At 48.2% G+C, this 17140-nt stretch overlaps 1 protein-coding gene across 3 annotated transcripts in view; it reads left to right on the top strand.

Moving 5' to 3' along the window:
* The window catches only part of LOC143491601 (spectrin beta chain, non-erythrocytic 1-like), a 61817-nt gene that overhangs the window by 35640 nt on the left and 9037 nt on the right, over positions 1-17140 (top strand). For all 3 annotated transcript variants that reach the window (XM_076990772.1, XM_076990775.1, XM_076990774.1), the window contains 23 exons: positions 27-118; positions 471-551; positions 697-812; positions 2577-2689; positions 2972-3159; positions 3446-3563; positions 5352-5510; positions 5740-6042; positions 6403-6556; positions 6901-7771; positions 8303-8440; positions 8543-9299; positions 9911-10113; positions 10206-10296; positions 10706-10852; positions 11205-11468; positions 12585-12809; positions 13162-13251; positions 13518-13796; positions 13940-14070; positions 14162-14366; positions 14750-15124; positions 15333-15577. In XM_076990772.1, coding sequence (XP_076846887.1) covers positions 27-118; positions 471-551; positions 697-812; positions 2577-2689; positions 2972-3159; positions 3446-3563; positions 5352-5510; positions 5740-6042; positions 6403-6556; positions 6901-7771; positions 8303-8440; positions 8543-9299; positions 9911-10113; positions 10206-10296; positions 10706-10852; positions 11205-11468; positions 12585-12809; positions 13162-13251; positions 13518-13796; positions 13940-14070; positions 14162-14366; positions 14750-15124; positions 15333-15577 — 5345 coding nt within the window. The remainder of the gene's footprint in view (positions 1-26; positions 119-470; positions 552-696; positions 813-2576; positions 2690-2971; positions 3160-3445; positions 3564-5351; positions 5511-5739; positions 6043-6402; positions 6557-6900; positions 7772-8302; positions 8441-8542; positions 9300-9910; positions 10114-10205; positions 10297-10705; positions 10853-11204; positions 11469-12584; positions 12810-13161; positions 13252-13517; positions 13797-13939; positions 14071-14161; positions 14367-14749; positions 15125-15332; positions 15578-17140) is intronic.

Here is a 17140-nt window from a genome sequence, read left to right as displayed (position 1 = left end):
GGTGGTCTGATGTGTATGTGTGACAGATCCAGGACATCAGTGTTGAGACGGAGGACAACAAAGAGAAGAAGTCTGCAAAGGATGCACTGCTTCTGTGGTGTCAGATGAAGACTGCAGGGTACACACACACACACACACACACACACGTCAGTGTAGGTTCAAACAAGTAATCAGGCTTTGCTTCTTTAATTAATCTATTTACATAAATACCACAGAAAGGACTATCCAGGACATAAAAAACTTATTTATACATATATATATAATGTATAAATAAGCTGTATATACCAGTTGTGGTACTGAAATCTATTATCCTGGTTAAAAGTGACTTGTAACCTTGCTGGATAGTTCACATTCAATCAGGTTTGAATTATTTCAACCAACCTGAAGATAGATACAGTAGATCCTCCATTTATATCTTATCCCATGTCTGCTTCTTAACTGTGATTTGTGTGTGTGTGTGTGTCTTTCAGCTACCCAAATGTCAACATTCACAATTTCACCACCAGTTGGAGAGATGGCATGGCCTTCAATGCCCTTATTCACAAACACAGGTAAATCAGCTAATTTATAGTTGTCTGTAGTTGTCTGATTTATAGGTACTTCATCTCACTCTCTCTTTCTCTCTTTCTCACTCTTTAACTCTCCTTACTTTACCTCTCACATTTTCTCTAACACACACCTCTCATTTACACACAGACCTGATCTGATCGACTTTGACAAGCTGAAGAAGTCCAACGCTCACTACAATCTGCAAAATGCCTTCAACCTGGCTGAACAGCACCTGGGCCTCACAAAGCTTCTGGACCCAGAGGGTTGGTCGCGTTCCCCTTTCCCCTGGTTTTCAAGATCAGAGTTACAATAGAAATGGCTAAACTTTAGCAAGAGATAACAGCATGTAATTTCCATCCATTTTTGTCTGAGGAGAAACTGGAATCCAGGTCCCCACAGGGCAGTCAATTACAGCAGACTACGGTCTGCTAAAGATTGTACTCTCCAGGAATGGTTTGTTTCCAGGAATGGTTTGTTTCTGTGACCAGACATCCAGAATCTGAACTTGAGATTTGATATTACCACCATATTGTGTAATATAGAAAAGCATATTGTTCCTCTTCATTGTATGGCTCCACACAGCCACGAGTGTTTGTGGCTTGTGCCCTATATCCATAAGTAGGACAGTGCTGTGATGTTAGTGCTCAGAGGACCAGAGGGAAGAAAATGGACTCCTCTCAGACAAAATGGAGGCCTCGCAATGGGCAATCTGGCTCTTCTTTGTGCCGTCTAAATATTCTATGTCATTAGAGAAGAGATGGAGAACCTTAGCATGATGGCTAAGGATCCACAAACACTCCTTGCACTTGCTGACTGTGTGAGAGTCTGCCAAAAAAAGAGAGAGTGGTGTTCATGAAAGCTTGCACAGAGGGTATAGGAATGGGTGATGGGGAGGGGCTACTTTACTGCCTTTGGGCCTTGATGGCTTACAGTCATAGCTAATCTAATCGGTTTGGCTGTATCATGAAATTCAACACTAGAATGTCAGAATGTCATCGTGTGATCTAAAACTGAAAATGGGCTTGGTCAGTAAACGAGCGCGATCCTTACGTCCTGAGGTGAGTCCTGAACTCACTCCCAGTGGTGTGACCTCAGGCATGGCATTCAAGCAAGACATAACAAAATTATACAAAGTCTGAAAAAGGTTTAAAAAGGAGCAATGGCCCCAATATCTTCTAACTGTTGCAGGCAGTACAGAAAACATTTACTGCCAAGATTTCACTAGTTAATAATGCTCCAAATAATTCCAGAAGATTCTGCAGCAAATAGCATGTGCTTTGTGGTATATTATGAGTTTCTTTGTAGAACATTTGAGGAGTGAAGAGATTCATCAAGTCACAGGTGTTAAAACAGCCAAACGTATCCTGAGACAAATGGCTCTTTCCCTGGTCTTGGCTCTTGAACATCTAGACAGAATTATGCTAGGTTCTAGCTGTTAGAGAGGGGAAACACTGACATGTTGTTTTGCGGGGCACAGCGAAGTCGGCGAGTGTCGTCTCCTGACAGACCTCCAGTTGGAGGCTTGAGTAACCTGCCGAGGAGCACGAGAAGGCAGAGAAGCATTGTTCATGGCCAACAGTAGGAGGCTCATGACATGCATAACAGGAGCTACCTCACAACACTTACTGCACACAACACACTTCACGAGACTTCCCGCCATTTTTTTCGACCAAGAAATGAGGAAGCCAAGCCCCTGTGTTGTCTCTGGAAAGTTGTTTTGAAGCTTGTTATTTAGCAGAGGTGGACATTCCAGGTTCAGAAATTAACCACCAATATTTTGCTCAGGCTTCTTGGATTGTGTTGATTCTACTAATTGTACCTGGCTTGCACCAATTAGAAAATCCAGCAAGCTTGAGTCAAATCCTGGGAAGGAGTTTTACTTTCTGAACCTGGAATGTCCACTTCTGCTATTTAGTGACACTCATTATGTGAGAGGTAAATGTAATGATGGGGGGGTTAATTGTGTGTGTGTGTGTGTGTGTGTGTGTGTGTGTGTGTGTGTGTGTGTGTGTGTGTGTGTGAGACAGATATCAGTGTCGACCATCCTGATGAGAAGTCAATCATCACCTATGTTGTCACCTACTATCACTACTTCTCAAAGATGAAGGCACTGAAAGTGGAGGGCAAACGTATTGGAAAGGTGAGACCATCTATATAATGTCCCTTTAAACAGTAAACCATAACCCTTTAAATCCAAAGCTTCAGAATGCTCAAAGCTTCAAGGGAGTTGGTTGTGAAGCCATTGCTGGTGTTTTTATAGGGTTAAATAGATACAACAGAGTCAGTATTGTAATTTAGGAAGGTAGCATATCTCTCATACCATCTTTCAACCAACTCTTGATGCCAAACATAAAGTTCATACCGTCACTCTTACTGCATGTAAAACTATGTGGTTTACAAGTGCTGCATTTCTGGGTCATAGGTGCTAGACAACGCCATTGAGACTGAGAAGATGATCGAGAAATATGAGTCTCTGGCTTCTGACCTCCTGGAGTGGATCGAGCAGACCATAATCATCCTCAACAATCGCAAGTTTGCCAACTCTCTGGTGGGAGTGCAACAGCAGCTGCAGGCCTTCAACACGTACCGCACCGTGGAGAAACCTCCCAAGTGAGTTATTCCCAGTATCTCCAGTATCTCCAGCACACATCACTGTCCTCCCGTTGTCCTGAGCGCTGCTGTCTATGACGCAATTGCCTTGACTATATTGGCCCGTGTTCATCAAGGTTCTCAGATCTTGAATCCGATCTTTCATGATGGGGTTGTATTAATGATGAGATGAAAAGCTGTAGTTGTAGATAAGCACTTTTTTTTCAGGGTTTGATGGATGCGACCTTCGAGGTCCCGCTCTTGGCTGGGTTGACGGGGAAATAATTGGTTCCTTTTGTTTTTCAAGGTTTACAGAAAAAGGCAACCTGGAGGTGCTTCTATTCACTATTCAAAGCAAAATGCGAGCAAACAATCAAAAGGTCTACATGCCTCGGGAAGGGAAACTCATATCAGATGTCAACAAGGTAAGTACTGCCAGTGAGTAACTCTGTTCTGTATACAGTTGTGATCAAATTTATTCAACCCCCACTGAAATAAAGTGTTTTGGCCAGTTTGACATTGATTTTGATCATTTCAGTCATCTTATTTACAATTATATCAAAGAGGCACTTATAAATTAGACAAACATAACATAATATTTATGATGGAATAACCACAAATGTCTTTACTGTGCTCACATCATTATCAGTTTTATTCAACCCCCTAGTGACATTATTTTTTAGTACTTAGTACAACATCCTTTTCCAGTTATGACAGCTTTCAAGCGTGAAGCATAGCTTGACACAAGTGTCTTGCAGCGACCTATGGGTATCTTAGCCCATTCTTCATGGGCAAAAGCCTCCAGTTCAGTCACATTCTTAGGCTTGCGCACTGCAAATGCCTTCTTTAGGTCCCACCAGAGGTTCTCAATTGGATTTAAGTCTGGTGATTGCGATGGCCACTCTAGAATGTTCCAGCCTTTCATGTTCAACCATGCTCTAGTGGACTTGGATGTGTGCTTCGGATCATTGTCCTGTTGGAAGGTCCAACGTCTCCCAAGCCGCAGGTTTGTGACTGACTCCATCACATTTTCCTCCAAGATCTCCTGGTACTGAAGGGAATTCATGGTACCCTGCACACGTTGAAGCTTTCCTGTACCATTAGAAGCAAAACAGCCCCAAAGCATAATTGACCCCCCGCCATGCTTCACAGTAGGCAAGGTGTTCTTTTGTTCATAAGCCTGGTTCTTCCTTCTCCAAACATAGCGCTGGTCCATTGTCCCAAACAGTTCTAATTTAGTTTCATCTGACCACAGTACACTGTCCCAAAACCTTTGTGGCTTGTCCACATGACTTTTGGCATACTGCAGTCGACTTTTCTTGTTCTTTGGAGTCAGCAAGGGGGTGCGTCTGGGCGTTCTGGCATGGAGGTCTTCGTTATGCAGTGCGCGCCTTATTGTCTGAGCTGAAACTTCAGTGCCCACATCTGACAGGTCTTTTTTCAGTTCCTTAGCAGTCACGCGGGGATTTTTCTCCACATTACGCTTCAGGTAGCGCACAGCAGTCGCGGTCAGGATCTTCTTTCTGCCACGACCAGGTAACGTTTCCACTGTGCCCTTTAACTTGAACTTGCGAATGATACTTCCGATAGTGTCTCTTGGAATATTTAACAACTTCGCAATGTTTTTATATCCATTGCCATTCTTGTGAAGAGCAATAACCTCTTCTCTTGTCTTCTGGGACCATTCTCTTGCCTTCACCATGCTTGGAAACACACCAGTAGATGTCTAGAAGGAGCTGAGTATCACAGTCCTTTTAAATCTGCCTAATTGGTGCTTATCATGCTTGATTGCTGCTCGTTGACATCCACAGATGTTTTCAATACCTGATGGAAAACACTGGAATGAACCTCTGTTCTTAGGAGTGGTAGTCGTAAAGGGGTTGAATAATTGTGTCAATGAAGAAATCACAAAAAGGCCATTTAATACTTTATGACAAAAAAAATTGATGCTATCTTAGTTGCATTTAGTTCTTTAACAAGTCCTTGTAAGATTTAATTATGAACACAATTACAAATGTGCACTGAATTCCATAAAACCCTTCGCAGCATTGGGGGTTGAATAAATTTGATCACAACTGTAAGTATTGAATGTCCAGTCACAAGGTTGCTTGACCATAATGATACCAAATATTTGTCGTTTAGGACTGCGGGTGTGTTTGACTGGCCGAGTCATTTGAATGTCACAGTTGATTGCTGGTTGCTTTTGTCCATAGGCATGGGAGAGGCTGGAGAAGGCGGAGCATGAACGGGAACTGGCTCTCAGGACAGAGCTGATTCGCCAGGAGAAACTGGAGCAGCTCGCGCGTAGATTTGACCGCAAGGCGGCCATGAGGGAGACCTGGCTGAGCGAGAACCAGCGGCTCGTGTCACAGGTGCCCGATATGTCAAGTTCTGCTTCTGTGTTCTGCATCCGTTTATATTCATGTACAAGGGCAGACCCTTGTGGACAGTTGTGGTACTACAACGTTTGTCCTTTTTCTTCCCGGACACCTGAGCTTGCATGGTGGTTTAAACTTTGTCACAGCACAGAAACACAAAACTGCCTTCAGAAGAAATTGCTGACATGATTACCTAATTGCCCCAACCCCACCTGGTGTCTAGGACAACTTTGGCTTCGACCTTCAAGCAGTGGAGGCGGCCACCAAGAAGCACGAGGCCATTGAGACAGACATTTCAGCATACGAGGAGCGTGTGCAGGTGGTGGTAGCCGTGGCCGGGGAACTGGAGGTGGAGGGCTACCATGACATCAAGCGAATTGCTGCACGCAGGGACAACGTCCTACGGCTCTGGGACTACCTGCTGGAGCTGCTGAAAGCTCGGCGCCAGAGGCTGGAGCTGAACCTGGGCCTGCAGAGGGTCTTCCAGGAGATGCTCCACGTCATGGACTGGATGGATGAGATGAAGGTCAGCTCAAGTGGCAGACCTGTGTTGTTTGTTTTTTATTTGTTTGTTTGTATTAGCGAATGCTTCCTGGAGCGGTAAGATAAGTGACAAATTATGCTTACATTTAATGGTGTTTGGCAAAATATTGTATTTACAAAATGAATGCATACAAGAAGTAAAATAACATACATTTATTTATTTTCTAACGATGGTGGTCCAGTCTCCACTTACTAATAGGATAGTCTTTTCCCTTGCTTCAGGTTTAATGCCCTTCAGGTTTATTGCCGTTTCATAACCTCCTGGGCCATTCAAACTGCTAAGTCACATAGACGCGCCACTGCGTGGAAGTGCTATGGTCAAGAACTTCTGCCCTTTTTGCAGATGCTGCTCCTGTCTCAGGACTATGGAAAGCACCTCCTGGGGGTGGAGGACCTGCTGCAGAAACACGCTCTGGTGGAGGCTGACATAGCCATACAGGCTGACCGTGTCAAGGCTGTGAATGCCAACGCACAGAAGTTTGCGGATGACTCTGATGGTGAGTCGAAATATGTAGTTTTGAGGTTCTTGTAAGCAATGCATATGCCCTGAGGTGACGCGGAACTGAATTGTTTAATGCCACCGTACTGGCTAGCATTTAGTCATCAATTGCAAATTGATTGGGGTTTATTTTAGACGGGTGAATAAGAAAATTTCAAGCTATAGTGTGGGTGTTTTCGCTTGTGGTGTTTGCTGTGAATCTCCTCCTAGATGTCATTTATTGACTTGTTCAGTTCTGATGCTAAATAAGTGATCCACACTGACAAAGTGATGTTTACTCTATTTATGTTCTGTTATGTGTTGTTCTTTGCTTGCTCTCTCCTTTCCCACATTCTCCTGCAGGCTACAAGCCCTGTGACCCACAGGTGATCCGCGACCGCGTGTCGCACATGGAGTTCTGCTACCAGGAGCTGACTCAGCTGGCGGCGGAGAGACGGGCCCGCCTGGAGGAGTCGCGGCGCCTCTGGAAGTTCTTCTGGGAGATGGCCGAGGAGGAGGGCTGGATCCGCGAGAAAGAGCAGATCCTTTCGTCGGACGACTGCGGCAAGGACCTGACCGGCGCCGTCCGTCTGCTCAGCCAGCACAGGGCCTTCGAGGACGAACGCAGCGGCCGGGCCGGCCACCTCCAGCAAACCGTGCGGCAGGGCGAGGAGCTTGTGGCCGCGGGCCACTTCGGCGCCGACAAGATCCGCCAGCGCATCGCCGACGTCCAGGAGCAGTGGGCGGCCCTAGAGCGGCTGACGGCCGCGCGCCGGCTCCGCCTCCAGGAGGCCTGCGACCTGCACCAGTTCCGCGCCGACGCAGACGACATGGACGCCTGGATGCTGGACGCGCTACGGCTGGTGTCCAGCCCCGACGTGGGCCACGATGAGTTCTCCACACGCGCGCTCGCCAAGAAGCACAAGGACGTGGCGGAGGAGATCGACAGCTACCGTCCCGTCCTGGACGCGCTGCACGAGCAGGCCCGGGCGCTGCCCGAGGAACAGGCGCGAGCCGCCGACGTAGCCAAACGCCTGGCGGGCATCGAGGAGCGCTACAAAGAGGTGGTGGAGCTGACCAGGCTGCGCAAACAGGCCCTTCAGGACGCCCTGGCGCTCTACAAGATGATGAGCGAGGCAGACGCGTGCGAGCTCTGGATTGTGGAGAAGGAGCAGTGGCTCAACGGAATGCAGATTCCAGAGAAACTGGAGGACTTGGAGGTGATTCAGCACAGGTAAAGGGGGGTCCATAAAATAAGCTTGCAGTTTTTAGACTATTTAAAATCATAAATAACAAGCATTGGTGATCACTGGTTATTTAGACATTGGACTGGAGAGTACCTTTTTGCTCTGGGGTGTAAAGGGGTTTTTTTTTTTTTTTTTTTTGCTGCTGCTGCTGCAAAAATTCTCTTAATTCTTACTTTCCTAATAAATTGTGCCACAGAACTTTTAAAAACCAGTGAATCACATCTCTGTTTTGAAAGAAGTGTTTACCTTGTAAAAGTCTTGGCTGGCAATACAGATTTTAATCATTTTTTACAGTGTCAGACTAGGCTACTCTGAAGCCATTACTTCAATTCCCACAAGGCATCATGTGGAAAGACTCCCACAGTCTCCAGGCCTTGTTAAAACTCTCTTCTCCCTTCATTTTGTACAATGGTGTAGTTTATGGGGAACTTTTGCTGAATTTTACTGAGGAAGTAAAGTGAGGAGCACGTTTTGCTTGTGGCCATTATCCTTTGCACTGTGTGTGTTTTGTGTTCCAGGTTTGAGAGTCTTGAGCCAGAGATGAACAGTCAGGCCTCCCGAGTGGCTGTGGTGAACCAGATAGCCCGCCAGCTTGTCCACAGCGGCCACCCCAGTGAGAAGGAGATCAAAGCTCAGCAGGACAAACTCAACACCAGGTAATCTCCTTCACGTTTGTCCTGGCTCGAACGCTCTGCTTGCAGACTCATTTCTGTTGGATTTCAGAATTTAATGTAAACCCAAGCTGTCTTTTTCCCAAGGTGGAGCCAGTTCCGTGATCTGGTGGACCAGAAGAAGGATGCCCTCAACTCTGCTCTTGGTGTGCAAAACTACTACCTCGAGTGCAACGAGACCAAGTCGTGGATCCGCGAGAAGACCAAAGTCATTGAGTCGACGCAGGAGCTGGGCAACGACCTGGCCGGCGTGATGGCCCTGCAGCGTAAACTAACGGGCATGGAACGCGACCTGGCCGCCATCGAGGACAAACTGGGCGACTTGGGCAAGGAGGCGGAGCAGCTGGCGGGAGAACACCAGGACCAGGCCCCGGGCATTAAGGGCCGTCTGGGTGAGATCAAGGACGTGTGGGAGGAGATGAAGGACACCCTGCGCACCCGTGAGGACTCCCTGGGCGAGGCCAGCAAGCTCCAGCAGTTCCTCCGGGAGCTGGATGACTTCCAGGCCTGGTTGTCACGCACGCAGACGGCGGTGGCGTCCGAGGACATGCCTAACACGCTGGCCGAGGCCGAGAAGCTCCTGGCGCAGCACGAGGGGATCAAGAACGAGATCCGCAACTACGAGGAGGACTATCAGAAGATGCGGGACATGGGCGAGATGGTGACCCAGGGCCAGACGGACGCCCAGTACATGTTCCTCAGGCAGAGGCTGCAGGCACTTGACACCGGCTGGAACGAGCTGCAGAAAATGTGGGAAAACCGGCAGAAGCTGCTCTCTCAATCGCACGCCTACCAGCTGTTCCTCCGAGACACCAAGCAGGCCGAGGCCTTCCTCAACAACCAGGTACAGTGCTTGAGAGGTGAGCTCGAATGTATGGCTTCGGTTGACTCATGATGCATTGTGTCCAGGTACAGTGGTCGAGGGAATGTAGGGCAGCCTCAGCAAGGGGCTGGCAACACCATCGTCATAGGTTCGATTCCCGAGGGAGTACATAAACCGTCGTAGCGATGAATCAGCAGGTCGTGCTGCATAAGAGCGTCCATTGAATGTTGCAGAGGCTTGAGTGTACCTTTGTGATTATGCATTCGCCCACACAAGTGTTTATGCTTTTGTGGTCAGTGGACAGCCCCCTTGAAAAACCTTTCATCATCATCCGGATCCTACAAGGAAGAGTGGTTCATTTGGGTCTTGCTCTGCCACAAGCCTTTAGCAGCACTGTTAAGACCTAATCTGTACATAATTCCCAACCTTTGTATCAGACTAATGTGATTGAACTGGGCTGTGCTTTTAATGCCAAAGGAAAACGTGTGATTTTATTTTATTTTTTCAACTCTGCAAAATGTTGCAGCCCCTCTCTGTGCCATAAGTTCAGAGAACCGTACGTTCTCCAGTCAACGTTTGACTGCCTCTCTTCTTCTCTTCCTTTGTCTTTCTTTCTTTCCACTTCCCCTCAGGAGTATGTACTGGCTCACACAGAGATGCCAGCCACATTGGAAGGAGCGGAGGCGGCCATTAAAAAGCAGGAGGACTTCATGACCACCATGGATGCCAACGAGGAGAAGATCAACGGCGTGGTGGAGACCGGGCACAGGCTGGTGTCCGACGGCAACATCAGCGCCGAGCGCATCCAGGAGAAAGTGGGCTCCATTGAGGAGAGGTAGAGACCAGCACGTTCTCAGCATTGACCGTGTTAATGGCTCTCCAGTGGGAGATGTGGTTATACGGGGTGTGTGTGTATGTGTGTTCCAGGCATACGAGGAATCGGGGGGCAGCCAATGAGCTGCTCACAAAGCTAAAAGACAATCGGGATCTACAGAGGTTCCTGCAGGACTGTCAGGAGGTGAGCTGAACTCTGGGTTATTTTAGCACTGTAGGTTAATAAGGGTATTTTCTGCTTTCCAAGCAATTACTGTGTCTCCTATGCCATTACACAGACATGTCGTGTTTATCTTATAGGTAGAAATTCAAACCATTCTTGGCCTTTTTTTTCCATTAGTAAATATGAAATACAATTTTTTTTAAGCAAATGCCTGTAACTACTTCCCACATGAGTCTCATCACAACAAGCAATTAAACATGTAAACTCAAATGTACAGAAAAGCACTTGAAATGCCCGCTTTATCAAAATACAACACAGTCGGGAGGTTTTGTGTAGGGTTGTGGCTGGTTGTGAGTAGGCTGGGTAGGTTTGTGTGGGTGGAAGTGCTAGTGTGTTGTGAGGGAATGTCAGTTGCCCATCTTGTGTGCAGCTCTCCCTGTGGATCAGCGAGAAGATGCTAACAGCCCAGGACATGTCGTACGACGAGGCGCGCAACCTGCACAGCAAGTGGCTGAAGCACCAGGCTTTCATGGCGGAGCTGCAGTCCAACAAGGAGTGGCTGGACAAGATCCAGAAGGTATGAAGCTCGTCCATCACAAACATGTCCATCACAAGATCACATGACCCTGTCATATCCATCACAAGATCACATGATCCTGTCATATCCGTCCAACGGCAGTTTACATAATTTGACGGTTGTTAAACATGCTGTGTTTCTTCAAGGCACATCGTCTAAGATACTGGATCCCCATAGTTTTAATGCTTTGGGGATTTGCTCTCCCACAGAGGCTATTGCACTAATCAAACTTACTTAAGACGTAATCGGAAATGCTCTAAAGTTTGCGTAAGGCTGAATTTCCAGGTCAGGCCTGCTTAGGACGGATCCGCTCTCAAACCCTCTCACCCCAAGCGTTCTTCTCCCTCTGAAGGACGGCACGGCGCTGGTGGCTGAGAAGCCCGAGACTGACGCCATAGTGAAAGGGAAGCTGGAGTCTCTGAAGAAGACGTGGGGCGAGCTGGAGTCCACCACGCAGACCAAGGCCCAGTGCCTCTTCGACGCCAACAAGGCCGAGCTCTTCACCCAGAGCTGCGCAGACCTGGACAAGTGGCTCGCCAGCCTAGAGGGCCAGATCCAGTCGGACGACTTTGGCAAAGATCTGACCAGCGTCAACATCCTGCTCAAGAAGCAACAGGTACAGTGCTGGTTTCTCCTGAGAGGTGGGGCACTGGGTGACTATTAGATGGTAGGGTTAGGTTAGGGGAGGTCTTCCACTGGCTTCATACACTGGGTTGTTTATTAAGAAGGCCCATGTATATCTTTGTGGCATGGTAGGTTCTGTGCAGGTTGTAATGCAGATGTTTAGCTTGGATTTGTATAGAAATTACATGTGGTAAATATTGGATTAGAAATTTGGGCTCATTTAGTCAAGCTAGAAAGGTTTGAATCGTTTTGTTTTTCATCCTGCATGTCAGCACAGTATTGGCTGAGAGATATAACATTTCCCTGGGAGAGAGCATCTCCTTCATATACTTCTCACTGCCACTTGCACCGTGTCTCCAGCAGGTAGTGCTAATGAGCATGCGTTATTTTTGGCCAGTGTGTGTCGACTCTCAAAATCCGCACTGAATCCATGTTAAGAAGCCAGTGTCAATAACTGCAGCCTTCAGGGGAATCTTTGGCATCCTGTCTCCACTGTTGGATACATGCCCTTTTGTTCGGCTTCAAGAATATAACCAAACAGGACAGATGAAAAAGATGCATGATGCATGTATGATGATGGGTGACTGTACATGAAGAACAGTGTCTGGTCCTCCCGGGTGTATCAGCTGAATTTAGCTCATTCATAGCTGGTGCGAGAGGCTCTCTTAGCAGCTCCCGCTAGCTGTTACATAACTCCCGCCACTCCCCCTGCAGTTACGCAATGCTTCTCTCGCACGCTCGCTTCTGTGGTGTTGGAAGCGACTACACCGCCTGTTTGCAGTGTGTGTGTCTGTGTGTGTGTGTGTGAGAGGGAGAGGTAACCTAAAAGCAGGAATCCACCGGGAATGCCAGAGGAGGGGAGTGCTGACGGTGTGTAAGCCAGTGCCGCTGTGCACGCGTCTCACACTATCTGTAGCGCGGACGTGCCGAGGAAATAACTGTGGCTGCAGCGAGGGAGAGGGGAGATCCACTGAATGACTTGTGTAGAGGGGTGTGTGTGAGAGAGAGCATTATCATGTACATGGTTTCTCCTCCTCTTGCTCCTCATCTCCTCTTGTGCCCACTTTTTGTCTCTTCTCCTCCCCTTCCCTCTCCTCTCCTCCGCCAGATGCTGGAGAGCCAGGTGGAGGTGCGGCAGAAGGAGGTGGAGGAGCTGCGCTCGCAGGCCCAGGCGCTCAGCCAGGAGGGCAAGGGCTCGGACGAGGTGGACGGGCGGCGGCGCGGCGTGGAGCAGAAGTTCCTCCAGCTGCAGGAGCCGCTGCGCGAGCGTCGGGGCAACCTGATGGCCTCGCGCGAGATCCACCAGTTCAACCGCGACGTGGAGGACGAGATCGTGAGTACCGCCAGCGCGGGGGGGGAAACCGCGTCTCGCCGAGACGCCTGAGTCGGGTGGGCGGGGGCTGGAGGAAGGAGGCAGCAGGTGCTCTCATCCAAGGCGGGTGGAGGTGCTCTGCAGTACTCGCTGCTCTGACCTCATTTAGGAGAACTTGGAAGGATTAGCCCCTCCCACTACCTGCTGTAGCCCAAATTGCCAAAGTAGATGTTTGGTGTAGTCTGTGGTAGGCTCTTTAGCCTGCCAGACTGAATCTGTGTAGAACGCATGAGTATATGTGCAGATGTATGAGGAATGTTTGCTCATCATACATTTTTTTATTTTATTCTTTCTTTTCTTTCTTTCTTTAAAGCTCTGGGTTGAAGAGAGAATGCCAATGGCTATATCTACAGACCACGGCAATAATTTACAAACCGTCCAGCTCCTTATCAAAAAGAACCAGGTGGGTATTGACTGCTTTGAAGGACAAACATATTGAAAAAATTACACCAGAGCTAATCCTACTTTTGCTAGGCTCCAAGTATTAATAATTTTAAAGAAATGGTTCCCCTAAAAAAGGCAAGTTTGCTGAGGATCACACTCGTCTGGTTGAGCCTGACTTGGTGCTGACTGGCCCAAAGCTTTCATTCATCAACCAGCTACATTAGCATTCTGGCTTAAAGCTTCCCCGAAACCCCCTCGACCCTGAACCCGTATCGCCCTGTCCAGACGCTCCAGAGGGAGATCCAGGGTCACCAGCCGCGCTACGACGACATCTTCGAGCGGAGCGGGCACACCCTGAAGGACGACAGCCCCGCCAGTGCGGCCATCCGTCAGCGCCTGGACGATCTCCAGCAGCTCTGGCGTCTGCTCCAGGAGGAGGTGGAGAAGCGGCACACCCGTCTGGAGGAGGCGCACCGGGCCCAGCAGTACTACTTCGACGCGGCCGAGGCGGAGGCTTGGATGAGTGAGCAGGAGCTGTACATGATGTCTGAGGAGAAGGCCAAGGTGAGGAGACCTCGCAGGGGTTTGTTTTTGTTACTGTCTCGTTGTGCGAAGACGTTGTTCTCATCTGCTTTCTGTCGTCGCGACTAATGTTCATAAAAACTGGATGTGCTCGTCTTCTGAGGCTTTCGTGGTCTTTCCTGCAGGATGAGCAGAGCTCTGTGACCATGCTGAAGAAACACCAGATCCTAGAGCAGGCCGTGGAGGACTACGCCGACACTGTGCACCAGCTCTCCAAGACCAGCCGGGCCTTGGTGGCCGCCGGACATCCAGAGAGGTGAGATGTGACTCTGGGCCCTAGAAAGAAAGCCAAAGCTATCAGGAACACAATCTCATTTTGCCAATAACCCCCTCCCCCTCCCCGCCAGTGAGCGAATCAGTATGCGGCAGTCCCAGGTAGACAAGCTCTACGCGGGCCTGAAGGACCTGTCTGAAGAAAGGCGTGGGAAGCTGGACGAGAGGTCCCGCCTGTTCCAGCTCAACCGCGAGGTGGACGATTTGGAGCAGTGGATCGCAGAGAGGGAGGTGGTGGCCGGGTCTCACGAGCTGGGCCAGGACTACGAACACGTAACCGTAAGCCGCATCAGATTCTGGACTTCAGATTCATACACTGAGAGCCAAACTTCTCATTCTATAGGCTGACCATGTTTTGGACCTAATTTTGCATTTCACATTTTCCTGCTACTGTGATCCAGATGTGGGAGGATCTAGAATGTAATACAGAATTGCTGAAAACAGCCAAGAATAGGCCACTGACATTTGAATGAAATTGAAATCTAATGAAGAAATTTTGTTCCTGATAATTTTCCAATATTTTACTTCCCTATATTATAATCAAAGAAATACCTAGGTTTGTTAATCACTGTAATACATACTACACATACACCCAGGGTTACAGACTGACAGGCTGATATGGTATCAGTACAGAGCCTGGGTTTTTATTTATGCTTGTACAGATGCTTCAGGAACGTTTCAGAGAGTTTGCACGTGACACGGGCAACATCGGCCAGGAGCGCGTCGATGGCGTCAACAAAATGGCCGATGACCTGATAAATTCAGGCCACGCAGACGCGGCGACCATCGCCGAGTGGAAGGACGGCCTCAACGAGGCATGGGCGGACCTGCTGGAGCTGATTGACACTCGCACCCAGATCTTAGCGGCTTCATATGAGCTGCATAAATTCTACCACGATGCCAAGGAGGTACTGGTACGCATTCTAGACAAACACAAGAAGCTTCCGGAAGAGCTGGGCAGAGACCAGAACACCGTGGAGACGCTGCAGAGGATGCACACCACCTTCGAACATGACATCCAGGCCCTGGGAACACAGGTGGGTGACCTGCAGTTGTGTGATAACCACACTGCACTTCGCTTTAAGGTCTCTGATTGACACATATTCAACATTCATCCCCTCTAAAAAGCCAGATGAACTTTATAGTTGCGACCTGATGCCAATAACTAAAAGCTGATGTTCTGTTCAAACACGTTGCCACGACCTTAACCGATGGGGTCATGTGCTTCGTCCCGTCTCCGTGCAGGTGAAGCAGCTGCAGGACGATGCGGCACGCTTGCAGGCGGCCTACGCCGGCGACAAGGCCGAGGACATCCAGCGGCGGGAGGCGGAGGTCCTGGAGGCCTGGCGCGCCCTTCTGGAGGCCAGCGAAGGGCGCCGCGCCCGCCTGCTGGACACCGCCGACAAGTTCCGCTTCTTCAGCATGGTGCGTGACCTCATGCTGTGGATGGAGGACGTCATCCGGCTGATCGACGCGCAGGAGAAGCCCAGGTGCGCCACCTACTGTCCATACAGTAGGTCATGGCCTGGTGGTTAGGGAACTGGTCTTGTGACCGGAGGGTCATGGGTTCGATTCCCAGACCATGACTGAGGTGCCCCTGAGCAAGGCCCTTAACCCTCAATTGCTCACTTGTATAAAAATTAGATAAAAATGTAAGTCGCTCTGGATAAGGGCGTCTGCCAAATGCCATAAATGTAAATGTACCGAGACACTACAGGGAGGACGGAGACACCTAATTGTCATTACGGACGAGCCGATAGGATGGTGCTTCTAGACCATGAAATGGGCATATGGAGATTTTACCAGCCGTGCTGTTTATTAATAGCAGTATTTTATTTATTTAAATTTTTTTAGCTGCAATTTTTTTCTTTGTTTTTTCAGCTCTACCCCAAAACCTTAAGGGACTTAAACTACTTTTTTGTTCTTCCAAGGGCAAGTGAATAAAATGAACAAATAATGTTGAACACAGTGAGATGCAATAACACACAAAAAAAGCAATATTAAACAGCCCAACCGTTTGCAAGCTCTTAAGACAGCATCTGTGTGCAAGCGTCTTTTAATATTACAGGATTGCACTTGTCAGTAAATGTGACGAGTGCAAAATATTATTTCTAAATGTATGCATTGAGCATGTGCCTTTTGGACATGATCGCTTGCGCTTCCATTTTTTTTTAAAGCTACAATTTTACCCTGCAGTCATGATAACCGATGTTAGAGACGAGCTCTGGCTTTCTGCTCCTATCTGCTATCGACACCTGAACCTTCAGACAGAGGCCACGAGAACAGAGAACGAGCTGGACAGAGTAATACGAGCATGGCTGAAAGAAGAAACAGAGCATCAGTAACATAGGCAAAAGGGACGTAATGACATTTGTCTGTCTGTCCTGTCCCAGTGCTTATGCGTTTGAGTACAATGACTAAGCAGTTTTGAGAAATGGGAGGAGAGGAGAACTGGGAGTGACCAGGCTCCAAATCTGTCTCAGCGATGTAATATCCAAATTTTTTTTATTCCTTTATTAATCGTCAGGCATGAAATCTTGTTTTTTGACCAAGCTGTTCAAGACAGGATGCAACAAGAATGAGCAGGATATAATCTCTATAATCTCTAATACAACCTCCGCATTATAGCCTCTAATATCTCCTCACATGAGAGTCATTAGTTCAGTATTCAAAACACATATTCAACATTCATCCCCTCTAAAAAGCCAGATGAACTTTATAGTTGCGACCTGATGCCAATAACTAAAAGAGCAGTAAACAGAACATGTAGGATACTGTATTATTGCAGCTTGGCAGACGGCCTATACAGAAGTTTTCCTTGTACAAATGGTTTTCGCCTGATATTAACAACCAGTCGTAATCTACACTTGATTTTGGCAAGGAGGTAATACTGGGATGCAATATCCTGGTATAACCTCAGATCAGAACTGTTTCAACAGCGGGTTTTGTAAAAAGATATCGATACCCCCTTTCCCACATCCAAACATGTTAAGAATGCTATCAGGCTAAAGCCCTGACTAGAATGGAAGATGCACGTATGGTTTTCATCCACC

The sequence above is a fragment of the Brachyhypopomus gauderio genome, unplaced genomic scaffold, assembly GCF_052324685.1.
Source record: "Brachyhypopomus gauderio isolate BG-103 unplaced genomic scaffold, BGAUD_0.2 sc77, whole genome shotgun sequence".
In the NCBI taxonomy this organism is placed as follows: Eukaryota; Metazoa; Chordata; class Actinopteri; order Gymnotiformes; family Hypopomidae; genus Brachyhypopomus; species Brachyhypopomus gauderio.
The sequence above is the reverse complement of the archived record's forward strand: the minus strand, read 5'-3'. Positions and strand labels throughout refer to the sequence as shown.